Genomic DNA, 26,846 nt, shown 5'->3' on the forward strand with positions numbered 1-26,846 from the left:
CCTCGGCTTCGCCCAGGCCGCGGGCGCCATATTGCTTTGGGGCGGAAGTGGCAGAGCTCGGGCTCGGCCTTCTTAAAGGGACAGCGACGAAGAGCATCACCTCCGGGGCGCGCCCGGGAGACGCAGGGCGTAGCGGTCAAGGCGGGGGGTGAGTAGTTGGTACCCCGGCGTGGCGACCCCGAGGTAGGGACGCTAGGCCGAGGGTCTGGTAACTGTTTCAGCTCGACTATCCCTGCGTCCTAGCTGTGTTACGAGGTGCCCAACTAACGCAGTTGACTGCGCCCGGCCAGGAGCCGCATCTGCGGGAACGAGGAGCGCGGGGGGGTCGCCAAACCGCCCGGAACCCTGAGACCCGCCAGGCCGGTCCTCTCTGCACACACGTCCCTCTCCTCAACCCCAGGGTGCCGGGAACGTGGACCCCTAGGAAATCTGGCCAGTTGTGAGCAGGGACGACGCCAACAGGTCCCGGGCTGCCGGCTCCGGCGCTCGGATGGATCCCGAGGCCTCGCAGCTCCCACTGTCCGTAGTCGGGCATCACCATCGCCCCTACCCGACCGTGCAGACTCAGGTGGCAGACGTGCAGTATGCACCGAGGCCACACAGCTCCCAGGGCAGCCGAGACGGAGACCGAGAGGGGCGGGAAGAAGCGCACTGACTGGCGCCGCCGTTTGTGCGAGCGAACGTGGTTCTTCGGGGGAGGGGTGAGCACCAGTGCCTACCAGGCGCGCAGGAGTTGCGAGGAGCTGAGGGTGCCTCGGGAGAGGAGCAGGCGGTGTGCAGGGGTGGGTGGGTACCGCGCGCGCCATCTCAGCGGGAGGAATTTACTGCCATTCATACAGTTGGGTCCTTTAAAAAACTACTGCGGGGCGGGGTGCTGGAACGATAGTACAGCACATGGGGCGCTTGCCTGGCACGCAGGGACCCAGCTACAATCCCCCGGCACCCCATATGATCCTCCGAGCCCACCAGGAGTGATTTCTGCGAGCAGAGCCAGACCTTCAGTATCGCCAAATGTAAACCACCCCCCTCCCCCCAAAATTGATGCAGGGCTAGAGCGATAGTACAGCGGGTACAGCGGGTAGAACACTTGCCTTTGCATGCAACTGACCTGAGTTCGACCCCCGACCTGCCAGGGGTGACCCCAAAGCACAACTGGCCCCTCCAAAAATATTTAAATAAATAACTGATGCTAGGGGCTGGAGAGATAGTAAAGCGGATAGGGCGTTTGCCTTGCATGCACCTGATCGGGATTCCATCCCCGTCTCCCCACATGGTCCCCTGAGCCCCACCAGGAGTGATCCCTGAGCGCAGAGCCAGGAGTGCTTCCTGAACACCGCTGGCTGCGGCCCCCAGACAAATAAAACACCGATGTCGAGCAGTGCGGCTTCCAGCTGCCCCGCTGGGAGATCTTGTTTTCCCCTGGTGCTGGAGGAGGAAACTGGCCAGAGAGGTTAGGGACCTTGGCAACAGCTCTTGCCAGGAAGTGGAGGAGCTGGAATGTGAGCCTTGGAGGAGTTTACACTCCGTCCCAGCTTACTTACCCTCCTCCCTCCTGAGTTTTCTGTTATCAACATTCAACACCCAGCCTGGGGCCTGGCTCTCAGCAGGCCTCCTGCAACTGTTTATTGCTGGAACACGTACAACAGCAGGAGCCAACAGGATGTGCAGCCTGGACAGGGCACGATCGCCCAGTGGGTGTCCCCATCCCCATCCGGAGAGCGCCCCGCTGCCTATGCAGATAGTCCCATTTTACACACCAGTAAGTAAAGTGGCCCAAAGGGGATCCTAACACTTCCTCACATCATGGGTCTCTTCCGCAGACCCCACTGGTCATTGGCACAGGTGCTTTGGGGGCCCTGCTGGGCGCCAGATTCGCTAGTTTAGCAGAACGGACACTGAGCTTTGGTCCTGGGAGTTCAGTAACGTCAAAGGCAAAGTTCGCAGGGAGCATGTGTGTGGAGCGCAGAAGAGGGTCACCTGGTCAGCGGGGGTGCGGGCAGTCCGGAAGGGCTTTGTGCTGTTGTTTTGTTTGGCCACACCAGGCGGTGCTCTGGGGTGACTCCGGGCGGTGTTGGGGGGTGGGGGGAGTCACGTGGGATGCCGGAGATGGGACTCCGCGTGCAGGGCAAGTGCCCTCCCCGCTGTCCTATCCCTCCAGCCCCGGGTGGACTTTCAGAGCCCGCCAGGGGCGACCAAGGAAGAGCCGGAAGGTGGGCGGCGGGGCGCGGGAGGAGCCCGGCCCCGCCCCAGCCCCCGCGGTGGGCGTGGCCCCTAGGCCCCGCCCCCCGGCCGGCTCCCCCAGGGGTCCTCGGGTCACCTGGATCCTGGGCCGCGGAGCCGCCCCCACGGGCCGCCCAAAGTCCCCCAGACGCTGCGGGAGAAGAGTCGCTCCTGCCAGGTAGGGCCACTCCCAGTCCCCCGGGGCACTGCCCAGCCCTAGAAGTTTCCCGTCGGCGGCTCCCCGGCTTCCTCTGCGGACGGGACGTCCGAGCTGGTGTCCGGGACCCCAGCTAGGTAAGTCCTGTGCCTGCTGGGGGCTCGGGGTCCCCTTCTGGAAACCCGCGGGGACGCCCCGAGTCGGGCCACGCTGCGTGCACGGACGGTTCTCGCGCGTGTCCCGCGGCCCCCGGCCCCGGCCCGGCGCCCGGTGGCCTCCGTGTCCTCTGCCAGCTCCAGCGCCCGCCCGAGGGCTGCGAGTCGGCTTAGATCGCGCCGGGCACGCGGTCGCCTCCCCCGGGAGGGGTGGGGGGCGCGGTGCGGGGAACCCTGGGCTCTTTGGACCCTGAAGAGGGAATGTGTTTTCCACCCCCGCAAAGAAAATCTGGCCTATTCTCCGATAAGAGCCTGGTCCTGGAGGGCGTTCGATTCCCAGCATCCCATAGGGTCCCGCGAGCACCACCGGGACTAGTTCCCGAGTGCAAAGCCAGGAGTAACCGCTGTGCATCTCGGGGTGTGAGCTAAAAAGCAAAAAAAGGGGGCTGGAGAGAAGCACAGCGGGTAGGGCATTTGCCTTGCACGCGGCTGACCCGGGTTCGATTCCCAGCATCCCATAGGGTCCCCCAGCACCGCCAGGAGTAATTCCTGAGTGCAGAGCCAGGAGTACCCCTGTGCATCGCCGGGTGTGACCTAAAAAGGAAAAAAAAAAAAGCCTGGTCCTGCTCCGGTCTGGAACGGGCACTGTGTAAGGAGTCAGAGTCTTACCTATGAACGGCTTGTCGTCACTGGCAGGTCCCAGGCTGTAGGTAAACGCCCTTTGAGTGGCTGCGAGGCAGAGGTGTAGAGCAGAGTGGAGCCGGGCCGTTCCTGCAAGCCGAAGCCGCAGGGGTGGCTCTGTGGCCCAAGGTGGATTAGGCAGTCTGGCCTGGGCCATCCCCGCTATGCCCCCTTCTCCTGGTCTGTGCTGTGTCCCTAACTCAGGGGCTCCGGAGAGGTGCTCACCAAATATTCTTCTTCTTCTTTCTTTTTTCTTTTTTTGCTTTTTGGGTCACACCTGGTGATGCTCAGGGGTTACTCCTGGCTCTGCACTCAGGAATTACTCCTGGCAGTGCTCAGGGGACCATATGGGATGCTGGGATTTGAACCTGGGTCGGCCGCGTGCAAGGCAAACGCCCTACCCGATGTGCTATCTCTCCAGCCCCTCACCAAATATTCTTGGTCCTTTTTTTGGGGGGGAGGTGGGAATTCAGGGGTTATTCCTGACCTTGCACTCAGGAATGAATCACTCCTAACAGTGCTCAGGGAACATAAGGGATGCCGGGAATCCAACCCTGGTGGGCGGCATGCAAGGCCAGCCCTGCTCTCTGTGTTCTGAGGCTGCACATCCCCCCCACCGTGCCCCCCCCTTTAGAACAGAGGGGGATCCAGGTCTGCCAGGGTTCAGGGATTGGAGGCTGGATTGTTCAAAGCAAAGGTTCTCTCTGAAGAGGGGGAGCACGGAGACGCGGGCTTTACCTGCCGTCCCAGCTCGGCAAGGCCAGCCACGGAACCCAGCTGAGGCCCCCCATGCCCTGGTCACTAGCCTGGGGCCTCCCAGCCCACCTGGCCGCCAGTCACTGCCTGGGCCTCTGAGGGAGACGCCACCCCTGGTGTGCAACCTCAGGGGTCCAGGCAAGCCCTCGGGGTCCCCTGGCACAGCTTTGCCCCTGTCCCCAGCTGTCCACCGGGTGCCCAGGTTGAAAGTAGCACAGCCTTGGGGGCTGGAGTGATAGCACAGCGGGTAGGGCGTTTGCCTTGCACACGGCCGACCCGGGTTCTAATCCCAGCATCCCATATGGTCCCCTGAGCACCGCCAGGAGTAATTCCTGAGTGAAGAGCCCGGAGTAACCCCTGAGCATCGCCGGGTGTGACCCAAAAAGCAAAAAAAAAAAAAAAAAAAGTAGCACAGCCTTTTTTGAATTGAATTGAATTTTTATAAAGTGGTTCACGATGGTTTTTTTACATTCAGTATTCCAACACCAATCGCACTTCCATTACACACCTTTTCACACTATCATTATTTTCATTTTTCCCAACCACCACCCGAGCCTGCCCCAGTAGCAGGCCTTAAATAATTTATTTTGTATTGCTTGTTATGAATCATTCGCTAAAAATGGTAAAAAAAAAAAAATATTCCCTTTAAAAAAGTGTGTCAAGATTGTTGTGTCTCACCCAGGTCCATTAAGCCCTTGTATAATAAGTTACTAACCTGTTAGTACAGATTAAGCCTTGTGTGATTCTTCCTTTTTTAAAAAATTAATTTACTTGGTTGGATCACCGTGAGATACAGTTACAAAGCTTTCATGATTGAGTTTCAGTCAAGTCATACAGCCTTGTGTTTCTTTCTTTTTTTTTTTTTTTTTTTGCTTTTTGGGGTCACACCTGGCGATGCACAGGGGTTACTCCTGGCTCTGCACTCAGGAATTACTCCTAGCAGTGCTCAGGGGACCATATGGGATGCTGGGAATCAAACTCGCGCCGGCTGGCCGGGTGCAAGGCAAACGCCCTCCCCGCTGTGCTGTCGCTCCAGCCCCCTGGAGTTGTGTTTCTATTTGAGATTGGTTGCCTTCTACTTTGAGTCCCATCCATGTGGTGTGCTATTCCTGGCGTATCAGTGCTGTAGAGTACGAGGTGCCGCACCAACGCATTATTCTAAGATTTTGAATGAAGCGCAGCCCCTTCTAAGGACAGTTTCAGATAATTGCAACTCTGCAGGGCTAGGAGAATGTCAGACTTAGCATGTGCCCGACCCGGGTTTGATTCCGGCCACCCCCCAGTCCTTTGAGTGGGTACAGCCCTGGAGGCCTCCAGAGCACCACCTGGAGGGGGCCTGGGGTACTGCGTTACTGCATCCTTGGGCTCTTACATGCAAACACCAGTTGGCCAAGAATTACGGGTGTGCCCTGGGGTCTCCTGATTACCCATTACCATGTGGAAGCCCCCCTTAAAAAAAAAAATTTAAGAGGCCCGGAGTGATAGTACAGCGGGAAGGGCGTTTGCCTTGCACGCAGCCCACTCAGGTGTGACCGACCCGGGTTCGATCCCCTGCAGCTCATAGTGTTCCCTGAGCACTGCCAGGAGTAAGCCCTGAACACCCCCAGTGTGGCCCAACATCCAAAACAAAAGAAATTAAGAGAAAATAATTAATATAACTCCAGTGAGGGCTAGGGAGAAGGTTCAGAGGACCAGCGCACCCGGTTTGCAATGGGAGGCCTGTGTTTGAGTCCCATACCGCAAGGTCCCCTGAGCACTGCCCGGAGCCACCCTTGAGCACCATTAGCTGTGGCCCCCAAACCAAACAATAAAACAAAACCAAACAGAATAAAGAATAAAACTCTGGGGCCTGAGCGGTAGTCCAGCAGGTAGGATGTTTGCCTTGCACGCGGCAGACCCGTGTTGGGTCCTCCGCATCCCATACGGTCCCGCCAGCACCGCCAGGAGTTAGCCCCGGGCATCACGGCGTGTGACCCATAAAGCCCACCCCCGCAAAAAAGCTTTTTTAAAATTAAAAATTAAATCTTTAATTTAATTTTTATACAGGGCTGCATAAATTTATACAGGCTGTATAAATCTCTATACAGGACTGCAGGGGGCTGGAGTGATAGCACAGCAGGTAGTGCGTTTGCCTTGCATGCGGCCGGCCCAGGTTCGGTTCCTCCGCCCCTCTGGGTGAGCCCGGCAAGCTTCCGAGAGTATCCCGCCCGCATGGCAGAGCCTGGCAAGCTCCCCGTGGTGTATTCGATATGCCAAAACCAATAACAGTAAGTCTCACCATGGAGACGTTACTGGTGCCCGCTCGAGCAAATCGATGAGCAATGGGGTGACAGTGACAGGGCTGAAGGACTGCGGACCAAGTCAAGTATCAGGGTTATTTGCATAACTCCAGGGTTCAAACTTCAGCGGCAGTTTATTCCTTTAGGGAGCGATTGCCAAACAAAACAAACAAACAAACAAGCACAATGACACTCAGCCTTGCAGCCCTGCCCTTTGGCTCGCAAATCGCCTTGGAAAGCACAGGTGTGCCTCACACCGCGGGGGCCAATCAGATCCCGTGTTGGAAGGCCTGCCTGCCGCTGATTGGTGGGCACGCAGGGACCAGCTCCGCCTCCGACAGCGAAGCCCAGTGTCCGCGTTCCCGCCACGTGACGGACCCCGAGGGCGGGTGCTCCTGGGGAGCGCCCTGGGGTGCCACGTGATGGCCCTGGAGCGACTCGGTGTGTGCGCTGTGCCGGGGGTCCGACCCCGGACCCCAGCCTGAGCCGGGTGCAGGGTGTGGCTCTGCCACTAGGCATATGCGGTAAAACGACACCCTCAGTTAACGCGGCCATCACCTCATAGGTGCTTTTCTTGGTTTGATTTTAATTTTGGTGTTTTGTTTTGTCTTGGGGGGGACGCTCCTGGCTGTGCTCAGGGATCACTCATGGCATTCCTCAGGGGACTGTATGGGGTGCCGGGGATTGAGTCTGTGTCTCCCTCTCTCCCTCCTTCCCTCCCTTCCTTCCTTTCTTCCTTCCTTCCTGTCTTTTTCTTTCTTGATGTCATGCAACATTTGACTCAGAACAGAATGCCCTTTGGGGCTGGAGCGATAGCACAGCGGGTAGGGCATCTGCCTTGTATGCCGCCAACCTGGGTTCGATCCCTGCCTCCCAAAGGGTCCCCCAAGCACTGCCAGGAGTAATTCCTGAGTGAAGATCCAGGAGTAACACCTGTGTATCGCCGGGTGTGAGAAAAAAAAGCAAACTAAATAAGTAAACATACATACACACACACACATATAAAGAAGAGAATGTCCTTGAATAAGGGTGCTTGAAATACTGTTTCTGAGGTCACTGGTCCCTTGAGGATAGGGACACTGCTGTGAGCACTTGTGTACAGAAAGTGACTCCAAAGGGCCGCAGGGCATGCCTTTGCTTGCTCACAACAAGACCCCGGTGCAGTCTTCCTGGAGGGCCTCCGAAGTAGAACTGGAGCCGGTACAGCACTTGCCTTGCACCTGGCCAACACATGGGTTCGCCCCCCACTCACTGCCAGGAGTGAGCCCAGAGCCCAGAGCCTCCCCCCTAAAAGAACAGTCTCCTGTGTAACAACCAATAGTGTTTGGGCGAGGGTTCGACTTCCATTCCAGCTTCCCCCTGCAGGCTAATAGTGTTCAAGGCTGACTCCTGCTTCTGCTCAGAAATCAGTCCCGGCGGGTGTTGGATGACATTTGGGGTGTCAGGATCAAACTGGGATTGGTCGCCTGGAAAGCAGGTGCCTTAACCCTTGTATTCTCTCTCTGGCCCACGTCAGATAAATTGCTAGGAGAGTAGCACAGTAGCACTGTCGTCCCGTTGGTCATGGATTTGCTTGAGCGGGCACCAGTAACGTCTCCATCGTGAGACTTGATCCTGTTTTTGGCGTATTGAATACGCCATAGGTAGCTTGCCAGGCTCTGCCGTGTGGGTGGGATACTCTGGGTAGCTTGCCAGGCTCTCCGAGAGGGACGGAGGAATCAAACCAGGGTCAGCTGCGTGCAAGGCAAACGCCCCTACCCGCTGCGCTATCACTCCCAGTCCTAGAAGAGTAAGTATTGTATAAGGTATGGGGTCAGACTGATAGAACTGGGGGCAGGGCACTTGCCTTGCATGCAACCCAGCCAGGTTCGGTCCCCGGCATCCCGTATGGTCTCCTGAGCATCGCCAAGAGTAATTCCTGAGTGCAGAGCCAGGAGTAAGCCCTGAGCATCGCTGGGTGTGCCACTCCCCCCAAAAATGTAATGTATGTTAGAGCAGAGAGATAGTACAGTGGATAGGGTGCGTGCCTTGCATGCCGCCCACCCAGGTTCGATCCTCAGCATCCCATTTGGGCCCTTGAGCACCAGTAGTAGTTTCTGAGTAACCAGAAGTAGTCCCTGAGCATCACTGGATGCTCAAAACCAAAACATGGGGGCTGGTGTGAGAGCACAGCGGGTAGGGTGTTTGCCTTGTACTCAGCCAACCCAGGTTCGATTCCCAGCATCCTGTATGGTCCCCCGCCAGGAATAATTCCGGAGTGCAGAGCCAGGAGTCACTCCTGTGCATCGCCAGGTGTGACCCATAAAGCAAAACAAACAAAAAACATAACAATAAAGAATAATGTATGTTGGTATGTTATTGTTATTAAATTGCCCACCGGTAATTATACCACTAAACCCTTTTATTTAGTTCTCTTACCGTGGAGTGTGGCCTTCCTGTGTTCTGTAGGATCAGTTTGTGAGTTCCCATCTTATTCTCAGTAAATCGTGTTTCATTTTCATTTGCAGTCTGCTACAGGTAAAACTCAGCATCCTTTTTATTTATTTCTTCACCACACCCAGCTGTATTCAGGGACTGCCCTGGGTGGGACTCAGGGGACCATGTGTGCGGGGAGCAAGCCTGAGCCTCCCCCCTGCAAAGTACAAACTCCTCTCCTTTGAGTGAGCCCCCAGACCCCGCACCTCTTCAAGTATCTTGGCCGTTGTCCTTTTCCTAGTGATCATTTACTAATTCCCCCCCCCATGGAGATGTTCCCACTGATATACCTAAAGCAGCACACATGTTTGGTTTTACCATACTTATTTGTATTCTCTTATATACATTCTTTGTCCCTCTCGGAGAGCCCGGCAAGCTACCGAGAGTATCCTGCCCTCATGGCAGAGCCTGGCAAGCTCCCCGTGGCGTGTTCGATATGCCAAATACAGTAACAATAACAGGTCTCATTCCCCTTACCCTGAAAGAGCCTCCAATATGGCTCCGTTTGGAAGGTTGAGTAAGGAGAGGCCGCTAAAATCTCAGGGCTGGGAACGAGTGGAGACGTTACTGGCACCCGCTCGAGCAAATCGATGGGATGCCAGTGATCCAGTGGTGGAGATGTTGGTCTTTTGGTATTCCTGGGTAAGATCCTTCTTGCATTCTAAGGCACAGTGGGTTCAGTGACTGATTATCTGGGTTAGGCTGTGCCCGCGTGGTTCTAACGGAGCTCATGGAGCTGAGACAGGTTCAGGCAAAATGACAGGAGCACGACGGTCTTCAGCCTAGCCAGCCTGCAGGAGAACGCCCGGCCTGGAGCTAGCTCAGTCCCTGCCTTTGGCCCGGGCTGAGTAGACCCCGTCCCATAATCACAGGACCCCACTCATCAATGTGAGTGGGGAGACCAGTTCACTCCCTTTCACTGAGCTCCCAGAAAGCCACATCTGGGGATGCTCAGGGCTTATTTCTGGCTCTGCGCTCCGGGGTCGCTCCTGGTGGGGCGGGGGGGCGGGGAACCACATGGGGTGCCGGGCTCGAGACCCCGTCCACCTCGTGCAAGGGAGACCCCTCCCTGCTGTCCCATCGCTGCGGCCCCTCAGAATTTCCGAAAGTGGCAGCCCGAGGGTCCATCCTGCCAGGCTCAGAAACCCCACCTGAGTGCAGAGCCAGGAGAAACCCCAAGAAACAAGAAACCCCACCTTGACCCCCCACTGGGGTGCTCAGCAAATTCCCTGGCCCAGAAAAAGTGTCGCTCCAGCGACATAGATAGGTAAGAGGTAGGTAGATAAGAGGTCACTGTCCTTTAGCCGATGACCAGCCCTGCAGGCCAGAGCTGGCCTCCTGGAAGGGGCGGGGAGGGGGGGCCGGGAGTTTTCGGTGGGCGTGGCCTGGGATCCGCCCCGCCCCCTCCTCTCCAGGTGTGGGCTGGCCCAGGGAACCCGGATGAGGTCTCTGGACCAGCCGTGCACAGGGAGCCCTGGACGGGTGTCACCTGTCCTCACCCACTCCTCACTGTGCGCCACAGCGTCCCCTGTGCCCTCGAGCACCGAACCCCAGGGTCCAGCGGCCCCAGTAGAGACGGGCTGACTCTGCGCGCCCCCTGCTGGCGGATCCGCGAACAACATGCCCCCAACCCACCCACCTCCCCAGCCTGAGGTTGGCCCCGCGTGGTCGCTGGGGGAGGGTCGCCCCGGCCTTCCAGCCTTCCCCGACATCGACGTGAACCGCCAGTGGCGGCTCACGGCGCGTGTTCTGAGGGGACAACCTGTCCACTTGCCCGGGGACGAGGGGGTTTTCGGACGGGGGTCCTCCTTGCTAAGTGGCACTGGAGCGAGATGTACCTACAGGGGGGAAGCCACTGTCCTTGGATGGTACCGACCCCAGTTGGACCCCCAGCACCCCATATGGACCCCCTGAGCCACGCTAGCAGTGACCCCTGAGCGCAGAGCCAGGTGTGACCCCAAAACCTAGGACAAACTAAGATTCCATCTTTTCTAATTTTGTTTTTGTTGATTTATCTCTGGGCCCATAAAGTGCCCAGGAGCTATTCCTAGTCCAGTGCTCGGGAGTCACTTCCTGTGGTGCGGGGGGGGGTGTGGGGGGGGACTTGCAGGCCCCGCACAGCACCGCGTGCTCCAGACCTTCGCTCTCCCAGCCCCCTGAGCCGTATTCCCGCGTGCATCTGCACCACTTTACCCACTCGCCCACCCTGGGGTCTTCGGATCCTTCCAGACCTTCACGGCTGTGGCGGTGCTGAAGGGAGCGTAGGGCTGGCTGGGGTCTTTGCAAACGAGCATTTGTACATCCTTCAGACTCATAGCCCAAGTGGGGCCACCGGATCTCATGGTGGTCCTGTTTTCCTTGCGGGTTAGGGGGACCGTCCCCCTTTCCCGCTGTGGCCACGATGGCTTCTGTAGCCAGCCTCGGGCTGCCTTTGCCCGCATCCTGGCTGCCACCTGCTGCTTCTTGCCTCCGGCTCCTGGCTGTCCTCACGGTGTCCTTCCTTGTCCCCGAGGGCACCTTCCTCGTGGAGCTGGTGTGCAGTCCCCACGGCAGCGTGCGTGTGCCAGCCCTCCTTCCTGTCCTGACCTGGGCACCGGGGTCATGCTTTAGCACAGAGGCGCACCTGCCAAGGCAGAGAAGGGCGAGTGGGGGAGGGGTCAGAGGGAAGCACAGCCGCTTCTGAACCAGAGGGTCCGGAGGCGACAGAAGGGTCGCAGTGGGAACTGGAGCACCTGGACAAGTCCGCAGGACAGTGGGACCAGGGTAGGACCAGCTGACTCCGTATTCGGTCACTCTATGGCACCAGCCATCCCGGTTTCCCAGGGGGGGGCGGTCCCAGGTTTAAATATTTGGGGAGAGGGTGGGCCACACCCAGCGGTGCTCAGGAACTTTGCCTCGCTCAGTGCTCAGGGGTCATTTCCGGCATTGCTGGGAATCAAACTGGGGTTAGCCACACGCAAGGCTTTAGCACGGAAACGCCGTCTCAGGAACCCCCTCCTCCCCGCCCTGAGCCGGGGCCTGGCCTCGAGTCCCCTTCCCGATGGGACGTGCCATGTGGCTGTCCTGAGACAGTGCTAACACAGCCCTGGCCCCTCCGAGGTCTTGCTGCGGGCTCCCCCATTCCCCCATTCCGATTCAGCGATAACACAGCCCGGGGGAAGGGCTGAATTCCTCAAAACAGGGAGATCTTCATGGGGCCAAGTGCCAGAGCGCCCCCTAGTGTCCTATTGGAGAATTGGTAGGCTGCCCCAAATAAAGTACCTTAAAGTGAATGTTTTGTTTTCTTTTTTCTTTTTCTTTTTTTTTTTGCTTTTTTTGGGGGTTCACACCCGGCAATGCTCAGGGGTTACTCCTGGCTCTGCACTCAGGAGTTACTCCTGGCCGTGCTTGGGGGACCCTATGGGATGCCAGGAATTGAACCTGGGTCAGCTGCGTGCCCTCCCCCTGTGCTATATGCTCTGGCCCCTTATTTGTTTCTTTTTGTTTCCCTTTTTTTTGGGGGTGGGTGGGGGTGGGAGCGATTGGCCACACCAGGCCGCGCTCAGGGCCTACTCCAGGCTCTGCACTCACAGGTCTGTCCTGGCGGGCTCAGGGCACCGTATGTGGTGCCAGAGATCAAACGGGGTGAGCAGCGAGGCCAGTGCCCCTCCGTGCTCTCACACCACCTCATGGCAGTGCTCCCCGGGGCCCCACTCGGGCACGTGGGCAGTGCTGGGGTCTCACTCTCGGCTTTGCCTGCCCCAGACACACTTCTGCCCCCAAGCACCCCTGGGCCCACCCACATATCAGCTTGTGGAGGACACAGCAAGCAGCGGCCGGGCGCGTGGACAGGCCGGGTGGGTGAGGGGACGGCCCCGCGCGACAGATGCCTCAGCTTCCCCGAGAGCCCAGGCCCGTCCCTCGCTGCGTCTCAGCTCAAGGCCAGGCTGGGCCGTAGAGGACTGGCCGTGAGTGGACGAAGGCCAGAGGAGGCCGGCAGCTGTGGGCCAGTGCTGGACTACAGAGCTTCGGGGTGGGGGCTGGAGCGACAGCACAGCAGGGAGGGCATCTGCCTTGCACGCGTCCAACCCGGGTTCAATCCCCAGCATCCCATTTGGTCCCCTGAGCACCACCAGGAGTAATTCCTGAGTGCAGAGCCAGGAGTAACCCCTGAGCATCGCCGGGTGTGACCCAAAAAGCAAAAAATAAATAATTTTTTAAATAAATAAATAAAGCCAAAAAACAAATTGCAGTGCCAGGGATCGAGCCATGGTCAGCCGTGCTCAAGGCCAGCACCGCGCCCACTGTCCTGTTTCTCCAGCCCATGGGTGTCTTTCAGTTCCTTTGTGATGGGGCCAGAGCAATAGTGCAGCGAGTTGGGCACTTGCCTTGCACGTGGCCGACCCGGATTTGTTCCCAGCATCCCGTATGGTCCCCCGAGTACCGTCGCTGGAGGGACGCGTGGGTCACTCAGAGGTCCTGCGGCGTGTGTGCCTGTCTCGGTTTGTGGGTTCTTAGGCTTTGGACAAGTCTTGATGTGTCGAGTTTGCCTCTTTGCGGGTCCCACGGGCAGTGCTCAGGGGTTACTCCTGGCTCTGTGCTCAGGACTTGCTCCTGGAGGGGCTCGGGGGACCACGCGGGATGCCGGGTATTGAACCTAGGTCGGCTGTGTGCAAGGCAAGCGCCCGCCCCCGTCCTATCTTCCGGCCTCCGCACTGCAGTTGAGGCTGGGGAGGCACGTGTGCACGCTGGGCCCTGGGGCGTCGCTTGCACCTCAGACTGTGGGGCTCACACAGGCAGCCGCGTTGCTCACCCAGCTTTGCACCCGCTCAGTGTGCTCGGGGGGGCGGAGGGGGCAGCCGCGGGGGTGAAGTTCTCAAGCTGCAGTGCTCACCCGAGGCCAGACAGCAGAGCTCACCCCGCCCATGTGGACCAGCAGGGATTTGAACTCGTGACCGACCGCATGCTTTCAGAGCAGACTGTTCCTTCCTGACCCTGGGCAGGGCCGGGGCCCTTGCCTGCGCCCCCCAGACCAGCCCTGAACCCTCCTTGCCCCCGGCTGGACTGATTCCATCTCTTACCTCCAGGGGGCGCTCCAGCCCTTTGCTCCCCATGAGGTCCGTGGGCTCAGCCCAGGGTCTGCCCCTGGGACAACCAACCCCACCCCCCGCGCTGAGGGGGGCTCAGAATTGCCCACTGAGACCTCTGACACTCTCAGCACTTAGGGAACTCCAAGGCTGGGCGCAGAAGCTGGGGCAGGAGACAGGTGGGGGGGGACTGGCCACCTGCTGACCAGTGTGGACCCCCGTCTCTGTATATCTCCCGTCGGTGCCGGATTGGGGGGCGCAGGGGTCAGTCTTCTGGGGCCCGTGTGACCAGGTGACCCTTGTCGCCTGGCCAAGCACAGATCACTTGGCGCCTTGCCTGGGGCCCAGTGACCACTCGGTAAGTCCCGGCCTTTTCTGGCCCCTCTGTCAGTGCCCATGGCGCTGGGCCGCTTGCTCAGGAGCACCGCTGCCCTCCCTGGCCGCCTGGGGCAGCGCCTCCAGGGACAGAAGGCTGGAGCCACTCCCACCCGGTGCTTGCACCAGACTGTAAGTGCCCCTCGCTGCCCCGTGCCCGCCCACCCTCTCACACCGTGCATGAGCCTCCTCTTCCAGGAAGGCTTCCGTGGCTGCAGCGTGGGCCGAGCTCCCTGCTTCTGGGCTGAGGTGTTCAGCTTTGCATGAGCCTGGGCAGCCTGGCTGCCTCCCCTCCCCGCACGGCTCCCCCGCCCACAGTGGGTGCACGGTGAAGGGTGCAGAAGTCCAGCCCCCAGCACGAGTCCTAAGGTGGCCGGGTCCTGGAATTCTCTTCTCTGAGCAGCCCCTGGTGTTGAGGGGCTGTTGCTTCTGCCTTTCTCTCCTTCCTGGACTCTGGAGCCCACCCGAGCCCCCCGACGAACACGCCACTCGCCTCCTCGCCCCGCCAGCCTCTCCCGGGCCCCCTCCCACCTCCGGGCTCGTCTCATCAGCCCCGGGAGCCAAGATGCTGGTTACTGGCTCCCAGTGCTGCAGACGGGATTCAGCCCCCCACCCCGGGCCAACACCCCCCCAAGCCGCCCAAACGCCCTGCCCTGTCTCTGTTCAGAAACGTGGAAATAGCACAGGATGAAATCAGACCACCTCTGACCCCACAGAGAGATTTCAGGGCAGAGATTTTACGAAATGACACTGTAACCCCACACACACACCACCACCAAATTAATTGTCATACCATGCACACGGTGTTTTGGGCATTCTTGCTAGGATCAGATACCATAAATAGTGATAAATAGTGGGGGGTTGGGAGGGTTTTATTTATTTATTTATTTATTGGCTTTTTGGGTCGTACCCGGCGATGCTCAGGGGTTCCTCCTGGCTCTGCACTCAGGAATATTCCTGGCGGTGCTCAGGGGACCCTACGGGATGCTGGGAATTGAACCCGGATCAGCCACGCAAACGCCCTCCCCGCTGTGCTATAGCTGTGGCTCCAGTAAATCGTTCCAATTTAGTACATGTGCTGCCGAAGCGAGCACGGCCCCAGGAAATAGCTTTGCAAAGTGACATTTTCCTCCCGTGCCTGTAGCCACTAAGAGCAGCAGCAGCACACAGGGAGAGAGTTCGGCGGGCAAGGCACTTGCTCTGACACCGACTCAGCCCCCAGCACCCCATTGTGTTCCCTGAGCCCTCCAGGACTGACCCCTGAGCACAGAACCAGGAGTCAGCCCTGAGCACAGAACCAAGAGTCAGCCTGGGGTGTGGCCCAACACCCACCTACCCACCCACTCCACCACCAGCCAAATGAACTAATTTAAAAAAAACTTAGTTGGGCCGGAGTGATAGTACAGAGGGGAGGGTTGTTTGCCTTGCACACGGCTGACCCGGGTTCCACCCCTGGCGTCCCATAGGGTCCCCCGAGTACCGCCAGGGGTAATTCCTGAGTGCAGAGCCAGGAGGAACCCCTGAGCATCACCAGGTGTGGCCCAAAGAGAGAAAAAAAAATATTTGGAAAACTGATTAAAATGAAAATAAAGAATACCTGCTGCCAGTGAACCCAAGAGCCTCCCCGCTGAGCCGCAGCCTGGTGACGCCCGGCCCTCTGGCAGGGGGTCCCTCCTGGGACAGTGTTTAGGGCCAGGAGGGGGCTCTGCTGTCTCACATGTACGGGACCCGGGGCTGGGTTCCAGACACCGCCGGGGGAGGGGACACTTACCGAGAACTGAAAGACTGGGCCGGGCCCGAGCCTGCCTCCCGTGCTCCGTGGGGAACGGGTGTCAGGCCCGGCCCCGGGCACAGGGAGTCCGGAGGGGCGCGGCCACGCTCCTGCCGGCCCCAGGCTTCGGGAAGGGGGTCCCCCCCCCCCGCCGCTGTGCCCCCGCTGGCTTCCTCCCGCTGTCCCACTGTCCACTCGCCCTGGCAGAGCCCAGCCCGGAGCCTCTTTCAGGGCACCGGGTCCCCGCCCGCACGGGACCAGGACTCGCAGGGGACCACAAGAGGCCACGTGAGAGTGATGGGGAGGTGAGGGGGGTTGACACGGTGGGAGTGGGGGTTGGCAGTTGGGTCCCTGAGCCCCTGCACGGCCTGCGGGTCCCCCAGGTCAGGACCCAGCCCCGTCAGCCTGACCACACTTGGGCGGATGAAGGTGACCCACCCAGCCCACACTTTCCACCCTCTTCCTCCTCGTTCTCATCCGTGAAATGGGCCCATGTAGGGGTCCTGAGCCCCCAGCCGCTGTCCATAGGCCCCCGCCCCTCCCCCAGCTTCCACAAGTCCAGCCCTTCCCAGTTAAATTTCCCCCAGGAGGTTGGAGCAGGGGGGCACCCCTCCACCCGTCTTTCAGCCCCCAGGAAGTGGCAGCCTCGGGCTGAGGGCAACCCCCCTCACCCCCCGCAGCTGCACCCCAAGGCCCTGACCGTCTCCCTCTGTCTCCAGCTCGCCATGGCCAAGCAGCTGCAGGCTCGAAGGCTGGAGGGCATCGACCACAACCCCTGGTGAGTGGGTGCAGGGGTGCCCCCGAGGCGGGCCGGGGCGTGACTCTCAGTCCCCCTGGCTTGGCCGCGGCCCCGGGCACACAGCTAGGCTGTCTGGCTGCAGGAGGGAGGGGGCAGCGGGGAGGGCACCTGCCGGGCACGAGGTCCAGCTGGGCTTGGTGCCCAGCTCCACAGAGGCCCCCCGAGAGCCCCGCCAGGAGGGGCCCCTGGGCACAGAGCCAGGAGTCAGCCCTGAGCACTACCTGAGTGACCCCACACACAGAGAACGAAAAGCCGCTGCCCACCTGCTGCCTGCCGGGGCCCTGAGCACAGGCGTGGCTGACCCAGTCTCCTGCCCCCGGGCCCCCCAGAGGGCACGATGCTCCCCGGCCATGATGACCCTGTGCCGTGGGGGCGCGCCAGCCTTCCTTGCGGCCAGGCCCAGGAGAGGGGCAGGGCGCGGACAGGCGCGGTCATGGAGTTCTGTTGTCGGTGTGGTGTGGGTTTGGGGGCCACCCTCGGCTGTGCTCAGGGATCACTCCTGGGGGTGCCGGGGACAGTCCGGAGATGGCACCCTTGTCGGCCATGCCCCACGTCCCGTGTGTCGACAAGGAGCTGAGACCTTTGGAGCCCTGACAAAGCCCAGGCAGCAGGGTGTAGAGTGGCCGACTGTCCCGTCCCGGGCGGGTACACCCGGCAGGGCCCCGACTGTCCCATCCGGGGCGGGTACACCCAGCAGGGCCCCGACTATCCTCTCCGGGCAGGTACACCCGGCAGGGCCCCGACTGTCCCATCCGGGGTGGGTACACCCAGCAGGGCCCCGACTATCCTCTCCGGGCAGGTACACCCGGCAGGGCCCGACTGTCCCATCCGGGGCGGGTACACCCGGCAGGGCCCGACTGTCCCGTCCACAGGGTCGAGTACACCCAGCTGGCCGCTGAGCATGACGTCGTGAACCTGGGCCAGGGCTTCCCGGACTTCGCGCCCCCGGACTTCGCGGTGGAGGCATTCCGCCGAGCCGTCACCGAGGACTTCATGCTCAACCAGTACACCAAGGCCTTCGTGAGTGCTGTGCTCAGCCGGGGGGCGGAGTGGGCACGGCCCAGCTGCTGTCAGGGGCCAAGGGTCAGAACCCAAGGCATTCAGTCCAGGCAGGGTCCACTGGACACCCGCGACCAAGGCTGGGAGGTGCTCATGGTCTGGGCCAGGACTGACAGTCGTGAAGGCAAAGGCCCTCCCCGCTGTACTATTGCTCCAGACCCTCCTTAAGTTTTTTTTTTTTTCTGTTTATTAACCAGTTTGGGGCTGGAGCGATAGCACAGCGGTAGGGCGTTCGCTTTCATACAGCCGACTCGTGTTCGATTCCTCCGCCCTTCTCAGAGATCCCGGCAAGCTGCGGAGAGTATCCCGCCCGCACGGCAGAGCCTGGCAAGCCACCTGTGGCGTATTGGATATGCCAAAAACAGTGACAATAAGTCTCACGATGAGAGACGTTACTGGTTCCTACTTGAACAAATCAATGAGCAATGGGATGACAGTGACAGTGATTAACCAGTTTGAAATTTATTTATTTAATTTTTGCTTTTTGGCTCACACCTGGCGATACTCAGGGGTTACTCCTGCCTCTGCACTCAGGAATTACTCCTGGCGGTCTCAGGGGACCATATGGAATGCTGGGAATCGAACCCAGGTCGGCCACGTGCAAGGCAAACGTCCTCCCCACTGTGCTATCGCTCCAGCCCTCCCTTTTTCTTTTGCCAGTTTGAAATTTATTAAGGAATCTTTGCTTAATAATTTGGAGACTAAAAGAAAAAAATGCCTGATAAGGTCCTACCTTGACTTTGTATTTTTCTTTTCCCTCTTTTAACTTTCCAAGATGCTCGTGGGCCTGGAGAGATCACGCAAGGGGCAGGGCCCCGCACAGGCCAACTCTGGCTCAGTCTCTGCGGCTCATTACGGTGCTGCCAGGGGTGACCCCCCCCCCCCAAAACAAACCGGAACAAAAAGGCTCCAGATGCAGGGTCAGACTAATAGTAGGGCAGTTAGGGTGTAATTCCTGAGTGCGGAGCCAGGAGTTAGCCCTGGGCAGCCCCAGGTGTGGCCACACACAACACAGAAGTTAAGATGTTTCTGGAAGCAAACTTACGAGCCTGCGGTGAGATTTGCATTGTTAGGACACTCAACTCTGCCCTCCCTTCCCTGACCGACTCTCCCACCCCACCGACGTCTCCCGGGATCAGACCCGCCCAGGCGAGGCCGGAGCCGTGGCACAGTGGCCGGGGCGCTTGTCTGGCACATGACTGACCCGGCTTCCATCCCCGGCATCCCACATGGCCTCTCGAGCCCTGCCAGGAGTGATCCCTGAGTGCAGAGCCAGGAGTCCGCCCTGAGCATCACTGGTTGAGGCCCACCCTCTCCCCTGCAACAAAGAAAAAGATTTTAATTTGTCTGTGGTCCACACTGGCTTTGGGCGTTTTTTTTTTTTTTTTTTTGGCTTTTTTTTTGGGGGGGTCACACCTGGCAATGCACAGGGGCCACTCCTGGCTCTGCACTCAGGAATTACTGCTGGCCGTGCTCAGAGGACCATATGGGATGCTGGAAATTGAACCCGGGTGCCGCGTGCAAGGCAAACGCCCTACCCGCTGTGCTATCTCTCCAGCCCCTTCGGGCGTTCTTTACCGAGTGGAGACCTTCAGCCCGGGCACCCGGGCACCTCGAGCGGTGATCAGTCTGCGGCAAAGAGACTCCGTCCCCTCGCCATGCGGGCTGTGCTCACACCTGCCCCAGGAAGTCCCTGCGGGCGCCCCTCTCCCGGGCACCTGGTCCTCTTCCCGTCTCAGGACAGGGTTCCAGGAACCAGGGGGGAGCCGAGGGCGTCTCCTTCCTAGCGGGAGACCGCGGGGGGCCGCCAGCAGGTGCAGCGGCTCAGCCCGCTGTCCCCCCCCCAGGGCTACCCGCCGCTGACCAAGGTGCTGGCGCGTTTCTTCGGGAAGCTGCTGGGCCGGGAGCTGGATCCCCAGAGCAACGTGCTGGTGACCGTGGGGGCTTACAGCGCCCTGTTCACGTCCTTCCAGGCCCTGGTGGACGAGGGAGACGAGGTGAGCCGGGCAGGGGCGGGCGCGGGGGGGGGGGGCGGCCGGGGTGGGGGTGGGGGCTGCGAGCCCCCCCTCACGGGCCCGTCCCCACCGAGGTCATCCTCCTGGAGCCCTTCTTTGACTGCTACGAGCCCATGACGCGCATGGTGGGCGGCCGCCCCGTGTTCGTGCCTCTCAGGCCGGTGGGTGAGGACGGCGGCGGGGGGGTGGTGGTGGCCCCGGGAGGAGGGCGGAGGGCGGCGGCCCCCTGAGCACGGCGTTTCCCCGGGCGCCTCCCCTCCTCGCAGAGCCCCTCCCCGGACGGCGGCCCGGCCTCCAGCAGCAACTGGCGCCTGGACCCCGCGGAGCTGGCCAGCAAGTTCAGCCCCCGGACCAAGGCCCTGGTCCTCAACACGCCCAACAACCCCCTAGGAAAGGTACTGGGACCCTCCCCGCAGCTCTTCCTGCCGGTCACACCGCGGGGTCTCCGCCTGTGGAGTGGGAAGGCCTGGCCTCGCCCCGCAGCTCCAGGGCCGCCCCCCCCTGGCTCTGTACGGTCCCTGCTCAGTGTCGTCCCCTCTGAATCAGAGACAGGGTTGGGGTGGAGAGGAGAGGGGACCCATGGTGTGGACACTCAGGGGCACTTGGGGGGGGGGCGTCATAATTTACTTATTTATTATTTTACTATCTGGGTCACACTCAGCGATGCTCAGGGGTACCTCCTGGCTCTGCGCTCAGGAATTACTCCTGGTGGTGCTTAGAGGACCCTATGGGATGCCGAGGATCGAACCCAGGCCGGCCGAGTGCAAGGCCAACGCCCTCTCCACTGTGCTATCACTCCAGCCGTGGCGGGGAGGAGGGATGTCATAATCTTAAACACTGTTATCACCATATTAAACTATGATTAAAACAAATTTTTTTTTAAAAATATAGACCAGAAAGTGAGCCCAGGGGTGGAGGCCCTTGCTTGCCTCCCCCTGACTCTGGCTCAGATCTCGCCCCCACCTGTGGCGCCCTGAGCAGCCCCCAGCCCAGGACTAGCCCCTGAGCACTGCGGGCTGAGAACCAGTCCCAAATAAATAAACAGGGACAGGGGCTGGAGCAATAGCACAGCGGGTAGGGCGTTTGCCTTGCACGCGGCCGACCCGGGTTTGATTCCCAGCATCCCATATGGTCCCCCGAGCACCGCCAGGGGTAATTCCTGAATGAAGAGCCAGGAGTAGCCCCTGTGCATCGACAGGTGTGACCCAAAAATAATAAATAAATAAATAAATAAATAAATAAATAAATAAGCAGGGACAGGGTGGGCCGGTGTGAGGTCAGACCTCGCCCGCCACTGTGCCTTCTCCCGTGCTCAGGCTGCGCTCACGCCCCTTCCTGGCCCAGATGACGGGGTCCCCCTCACTGGGCCACCCAAGACCCGGCTCAACACCCCACCACATCAGGCTTGCAGGCCTGCCGCAGTGTCTGCCCGGGACGGCACCTGTGCCCGCAGGCTGTCTCACTGGGTACCTGACCTCTCGCTTCCGATACCAGTCCAGTGCTCCCGAGCCCCCGACCTGCACCTTCGGGCCATGGAATTCCCATGACCCCCCAAGCCGGCCCAACCCTCCCCGCAGCTCCCACTCAGGTGTGACACATCAGCTCCCAACTCGGAGGCAGATGGAGCCATTCATGAGTGGGCGTGGGGACACAGGGCTGAGGGGACGGGCAAGGCCTACGGGGTTGGGGGCGCCCAGAGGCACGAGCTTCTGCCCTTAAGGTTTTATTTGTTTGGGGGCTGGAGAGATAGCACAGCGGGTAGGGCATTTGCCTTGCACGCGGCCAACCCGGGTTCAAATCCCAGCATCCCATATGGTCCCCTGAGCACCGCCAGGGGTAATTCCTGAGTGCAGAGCCAGGAGTGGCCCCTGTGCATCACTGGGTGTGACCCAAAAAGAAAAAAAAAGTTTTATTTGTTTGTTTTTTCTTTTGTGGGGCTGCCCCCAGCAATGCCCAGGGCTTGCTCCTGGCTCTGCACTCAGGATTCACTCCTGGTGGGCTCTGGGGGCCCTGTGGGGTTCCGGATCCCAGGGGTCGAACCTGGTTTGGCCACAAGCAAAGCAGTTGAACGCCCCGCCCCCTGTGCTGCCCCTCCGGCCTGCTCCCGTCCTCGGGGCCTCGGGCTGCGTCGCCCTCTCTGACTGCCGTGCCCGCCGGCTGGGAAGCTCCCCAAGCCCCCTGGCCCCGGGTTTCCATGGGGCTCGCGGTGCAGCCCGGCGTCCTTCAGTCCATGTCCTGCGAAGGGGTGAGGGACGGGCACGAACATTCTGCCTTCTCGTCGTTGGGTCCTGCCGGTGGTCAGCCCCCTCCCCGGAGCCCTCCAGCACCCTGTCACGAGGAGGTGCTCCCAGTGGGCCAGAGAGGGGTGCAGGGGTGAAGGTGCTCGCCTTCCTTCCCACTGAGCCAGCACCACCCCCCAGGGGGAGCCCCGCCGGCCAGGGGTCACTCCCGGGCACCTCTGGGTATGCCTGCTCCTGGCCTCGGGGATTCAGCCAGGTGGGGTCTCCTCTGACGCCGGCCCGGGGCGGGTCCCGCAGGTGTTCTCCAGGGCTGAGCTGGAGCAGGTGGCCAGCCTGTGCCAGCAGCACGATGTCATTTGCTTCTCGGACGAGGTCTACCAGTGGCTGGTCTTTGACGGGTGTCAGCACGTGAGCATCGGTGAGCCCGGGTGGCCCCTCCCTCCCCGACCCCCACACAGCCTGAGCAGGGCGCTGCGGGCAGGCGCACGCACTGGCGACTTGCAAACCGGGCTGCAGGGGCGTCCAGCGACCAGGGCAGGGGCCCAGGGGACCTGAGGCTGAGATGCAGCCAGCGCTGTCAGTAGCTTAGCGGGGAGCAGAGGCTGGAGTCCAGGCGCCCCAGGGGTTCTATCCCTAGCGGAGTGGGGGCTGCCTCACCCCCCAGGCCCCCTCACCTCAGCAGCTGTCTCTTTGGCCTTGGGCAGCCAGCCTCCCTGGCATGTGGGAGCGCACCTTGACCATCGGGAGCGCTGGCAAGACCTTCAGTGCCACCGGCTGGAAGGTGAGTCCTCTGACGGCGGCCGGCACCCCCCACCCCAGCGGGAACTGGCCGGAGCAGAGTCTCAACCCAGCCTTGTTCGCGGCGCAGGTGGGCTGGGTCCTGGGCCCCGATCACCTCCTGAAGCACCTGCGCACAGTGCACCAGAACTCTGTCTACCACTGCCCCACGCAAGCCCAGGTGAAGAGGGCGGGGGTCTGCGTGGGGCGTGGCCACAGCCCAGGGAGGGCGGGGCTTCGCGTGGGGCGGGGCCACAGCCCAGGGGGCGGGGCTTACCGTGGGGCGGGGCCACAGCCAGAGGAGAGGGCGGGGCTCCTTGTGGGCCGGGCACAGTTCGAGGGGGCGGGACTCCGTGTGGGGCGGGGCACAGTCTGAGGGGGCGGGGCTCCACGTGGGGGCGGGACACGGCCTGAGAGGTGGGCGGGGCTACGTGTGGGCGGGACCACAGCCTAAGGGAGGGCGGGGCATGGCCTGGGGGCGGGGCCATAGCCCTGCTCCGCCCTGAGCTGGTGGGCTCTGTCCTCCCCAGGCTGCGGTGGCCGAGAGCTTCGAGCGGGAGCTGCAGCACTTTGGCCAACCCAGCAGCTACTTCTCGAGCTTCCCTCAGTCCGTCCAGCGCAGCAGGGACTACATGATGCGCAGCCTGCAGTCCGTGGGCCTGCGGCCCGTCATTTCCCAGGGCAGCTACTTCCTGGTCATAGACATCTCGGACTTCAGTGAGTGCCTGGCCGAGGGGGCGAGGCGCGGGGGCTGCCTGAAGCACAGCCCGCTTTCTGTCCCCAGAGAAAAAGATGCCCGATTTGCCTGGCGCCCCGGACGAGCCCTACGACCGCCGGTTTGTTAAGTGGATGATCAGGAACAAGGTGGGTGGGCCCTCGCGGGCTGCTCAAGGGTGCCAGGGGGCTGCCAAAGGCAGACCAGCTTCAGCCACGAACCCTGAATTGGGACCGAACCCCATGGTGCCAGGGATCATTCGGTGCTGGCCATTGGGTGCTGCAAAGCATGAGCTACCTGCCGTTGCCCCATCTCCCAGCCCAGGGAGCCTATTTCTTTCCTTTTCTTTTTTTCCCCCTTCCCCCTGCTTTTTTAGCTGGGTGAGGGGGCTCACTCGGCTGTATCCAAGGCTCATTCCTGACTTTGTGCTCAGGGATACCTCCGGTTAGTGCTCAGGGGACCATGTGTGGTGCTAGGGATCGAGCCCCTTGCATGAAGTAAGAGCCGTCTCTGCTCTCCCCCCCACACACACACTCCCTCACCCGGAGTCTATTTTTAAATTGTTCAGAGATGGGGCCGGAGCAATAGCACAGCGGGTAGGGCTTGCACGCGGCTGACCCAGGTTCAGTCCCCGGCATCCGATATGGTCCCCCAAGCACCGCCAGGAGTAATTCCTGAGTGCAAAGCCAGGAGTAACCCCTGAGCATCGCTGGGTGTGACCCAAAAAGCAAAATAAATAAATAAATAAATAAAAATAAATTGTTCAGAGATGCCATTTGGACTGGTAGGAATTCCTGCCTGCCAGAGCCTCTGTTTTCCCATCTGAACAGTGGGTGTTGACCCCCCAACTCCGAGGCCCATTCAGCTCCGGCCTGGGGTGCTGTGCAGTCTTGCCCCATGGGCCCCATGGGGCGCCTGGGAAGGATGTTCTGGGTGTCCCCTCTCGTCCTCCGGCCCCAGCACCCGGTGCGGGTGTGCCCGCCTGCCCCCCCCACCCTTGGCCGTGGCGGCCCCTCCACCCGCCTGAGCCCCCTGCCCCTCCGCAGGGCTTGGCTGCCATCCCCGTGTCCATCTTCTTCAGCCAGCCGCACCAGAAGGACTTTGACTACCTAGTCCGCTTCTGCTTCGTGAAGGTAGCGAGTGGGGAGAGGGGCCTGCCTGGGCTTCCCCAGCCCGCCGGGGCGGGGGGAGGGAGGGAGGCCTTGGCCGTCTGTGTTCCTGCAGAACGAGTCCACGCTGAAGGCCATGGATGAGAGGCTGCGTTCGTGGCAGGAGGAGCCCCGGGCCTGACCCCGCGCCCTGGATTCCATCTTCACCCCCATCTCAGCCGCCCCAGGAGCTGAGTCCCAGGGGCCCCCTGGGGGGGAGGTTCTTTTGGCTGGGGAAGTCAGGGGTCCCCTCTCCATGCTGACAGTCCTGTGTTACAGGACGGAGGGGCGGGGGTCTCCGTGACCTGTGACCTGGGTCTCTGCCCCCATGACCTCTTGTGACCTCCCCGGCCCCCAGGCTTGGCTGCGGACCCGCAGCCGTCTGAGCCTGTCCCCAGACTCAGTTCCTTACTTGCCTTAGTGTGAGAGTTGCAGGTGCTTCTCGCCGATAATAAAGGTTTAAATTATTCAGATACTCGGGGCTCTCGCTGCCGGACCTGTTTCAGAGTGGGGCGGCGGTCAGTTCCCATGAGCACCAGCAGGTCAAGGCTGCCTGGTGTGTGTGCGTGACTCAGGTGATAGGGAAAGTGTGTGTGTGTGTGTGTGTGTGTGTGTGTGTGTGTGTGTGACAGAGAGAGAGACTCAGACTCAAGTGTCTGACAGGAAAAGTATGTGTGTATGTGTGTGTGTGTGTGTGTGTGTGTTGTTGTCGGGTTTATTTGGGGGTTGTTGTTTATGTTTGGGTTGGGTTGATTTTGGGGCCCTACTCAGGGGACTGTGCTCAGGGGACCCTATGGGATGCCGGGGATCGAACCCGGGTTGGACGCATGCAAGGCAAACTCCCTACTCACTGTACTATAGCTCTGCCCACCCACCCCCCATTTTCCTTTAATTTTTTTTATTTTATTGAATCACCATGTGGAAAGTTACAAAGTTCTCAGGCTTATGTCTCAGTTATACAATGCTCGAACACCCGTCCCTTCACCAGTGCCCATATTCCACCACCAAAAACCCCAGTATACCTCCCACCCCACCCCCCCACCTCCGCCTGCGTAGCTGATAAATTTCACTTCATTTTCTCTTTACCTTGATTACATTCCATATTTCAACACAAAACTCACTATTGTTGTTGGAATTTCCCCCCCAAAAAGAACAGACCTACTGACAAGGAAGCATTTGATTATTAAGTTTCCATTGCTGAGAATGAAGAGATATGAAGGTTTAGGATTTCTCTATTTTAGTATTTTAGTAATTAAGTCCAGGGAGATTTATGTTAGAAATTGCATCGTTTCCCTTCCTGGGGCAGCATGGGGCAATGGCTTAGTTCACAGTCTAGAGACATGGCTGCAAGCGGTTGCTGGGACCTAAAGTAGTCTAGCTGGCCTCCGGATTGTGGTTGATCAGCAGCAGAGCGGCCGCACAAATGTGTGGCCACCCGGGTCGAATCTTGGCGGAGTGCGCGCCAGTATCACCCCTGGCCCGAGACTGCCCACGCATCCCACTGTTTCAAGTTCATAACTGTTTTGTTTTGTTTTTTTCTCCTTCCTGCACCACCAAGTTTGTACCTGCTTAATAGTCCTCATAATATGGCGGAGGCCACGCCGCTTCTCCCCAAAAAGGGAAAAAAAAACAAACGAGAAAGAAGGATTTTTCCCCTCCTCAGCCGGTATGGGGCTGTGGCTTAGTTCACAGTCTAGAGACATGGCTGCAAGCGGTTGCTGGGGCCAAAAGTAGTCTAGCTGGCCTCCAGATTGTGGTCCATCAGCAGTAGAACGGCTGCACAAAAGTGTGGCCACCTGGGTCCCACCCCCCATTTTTCTTAGGTAGATAATTTTATGTAGAAGAATGGAGAAGGAGCAAGTCCCATAAAGCAAGGATGGGATATTATAAATCCTAGCTGGATGTGAGAAATTCTAGAATGAAATGCCTCATGTTGAGTCTTTTTGGAGTTTTGTTTGTTTGGGGCCACCAGGGCTACACAGCTCCATGTTAGGGAGACCACACAGTGCCAGGGGCCAGACTCAGGGCCTCATGTATGCAGGGCAGATGCTGTGTTTCTTACTGGGGCTGGAGTGATAGCACAGCGGGTAAGGTGTTTTCCTTGCATGCGGCCGACCCGGGTTCAATTCCCAGCATCCCATATGGTCCTCCGAGCACC

The 26,846-nt window shown here is 60.0% G+C and overlaps 1 protein-coding gene across 4 annotated transcripts; it reads left to right on the forward strand.

Moving 5' to 3' along the window:
* Positions 1 to 47: 47 nt before the first annotated feature.
* On the forward strand, positions 48 to 25,161 carry KYAT1 (kynurenine aminotransferase 1). 4 transcript variants are annotated; one of them, XM_055134278.1, is made up of 14 exons: positions 48 to 148; positions 14,181 to 14,296; positions 16,655 to 16,713; positions 17,607 to 17,754; positions 19,641 to 19,790; positions 19,883 to 19,969; positions 20,075 to 20,203; positions 22,346 to 22,466; positions 22,753 to 22,829; positions 22,917 to 23,006; positions 23,356 to 23,542; positions 23,610 to 23,689; positions 24,587 to 24,673; positions 24,765 to 25,161. In XM_055134278.1, the coding sequence occupies exons 2-14, from the start codon at positions 14,186 to 14,188 to the stop codon at positions 24,828 to 24,830; spliced, it is 1,392 nt and encodes a 463-aa protein (XP_054990253.1). In that variant the 5' UTR covers positions 48 to 148; positions 14,181 to 14,185; the 3' UTR covers positions 24,831 to 25,161. The 4 variants fall into 4 exon arrangements, with proteins under 4 accessions (XP_054990253.1, XP_054990261.1, XP_054990279.1 ...); XM_055134297.1 differs by lacking the exon at positions 48 to 148 and adding an exon at positions 16,143 to 16,240 and having other exon boundaries at positions 14,185 to 14,296; XM_055134286.1 differs by lacking the exon at positions 14,181 to 14,296 and having other exon boundaries at positions 58 to 148.
* Positions 25,162 to 26,846: the final 1,685 nt, after the last annotated feature.

Source organism: Sorex araneus, chromosome 1 (assembly GCF_027595985.1).
Source record: "Sorex araneus isolate mSorAra2 chromosome 1, mSorAra2.pri, whole genome shotgun sequence".
Lineage (NCBI taxonomy): Eukaryota > Metazoa > Chordata > Mammalia > Eulipotyphla > Soricidae > Sorex > Sorex araneus.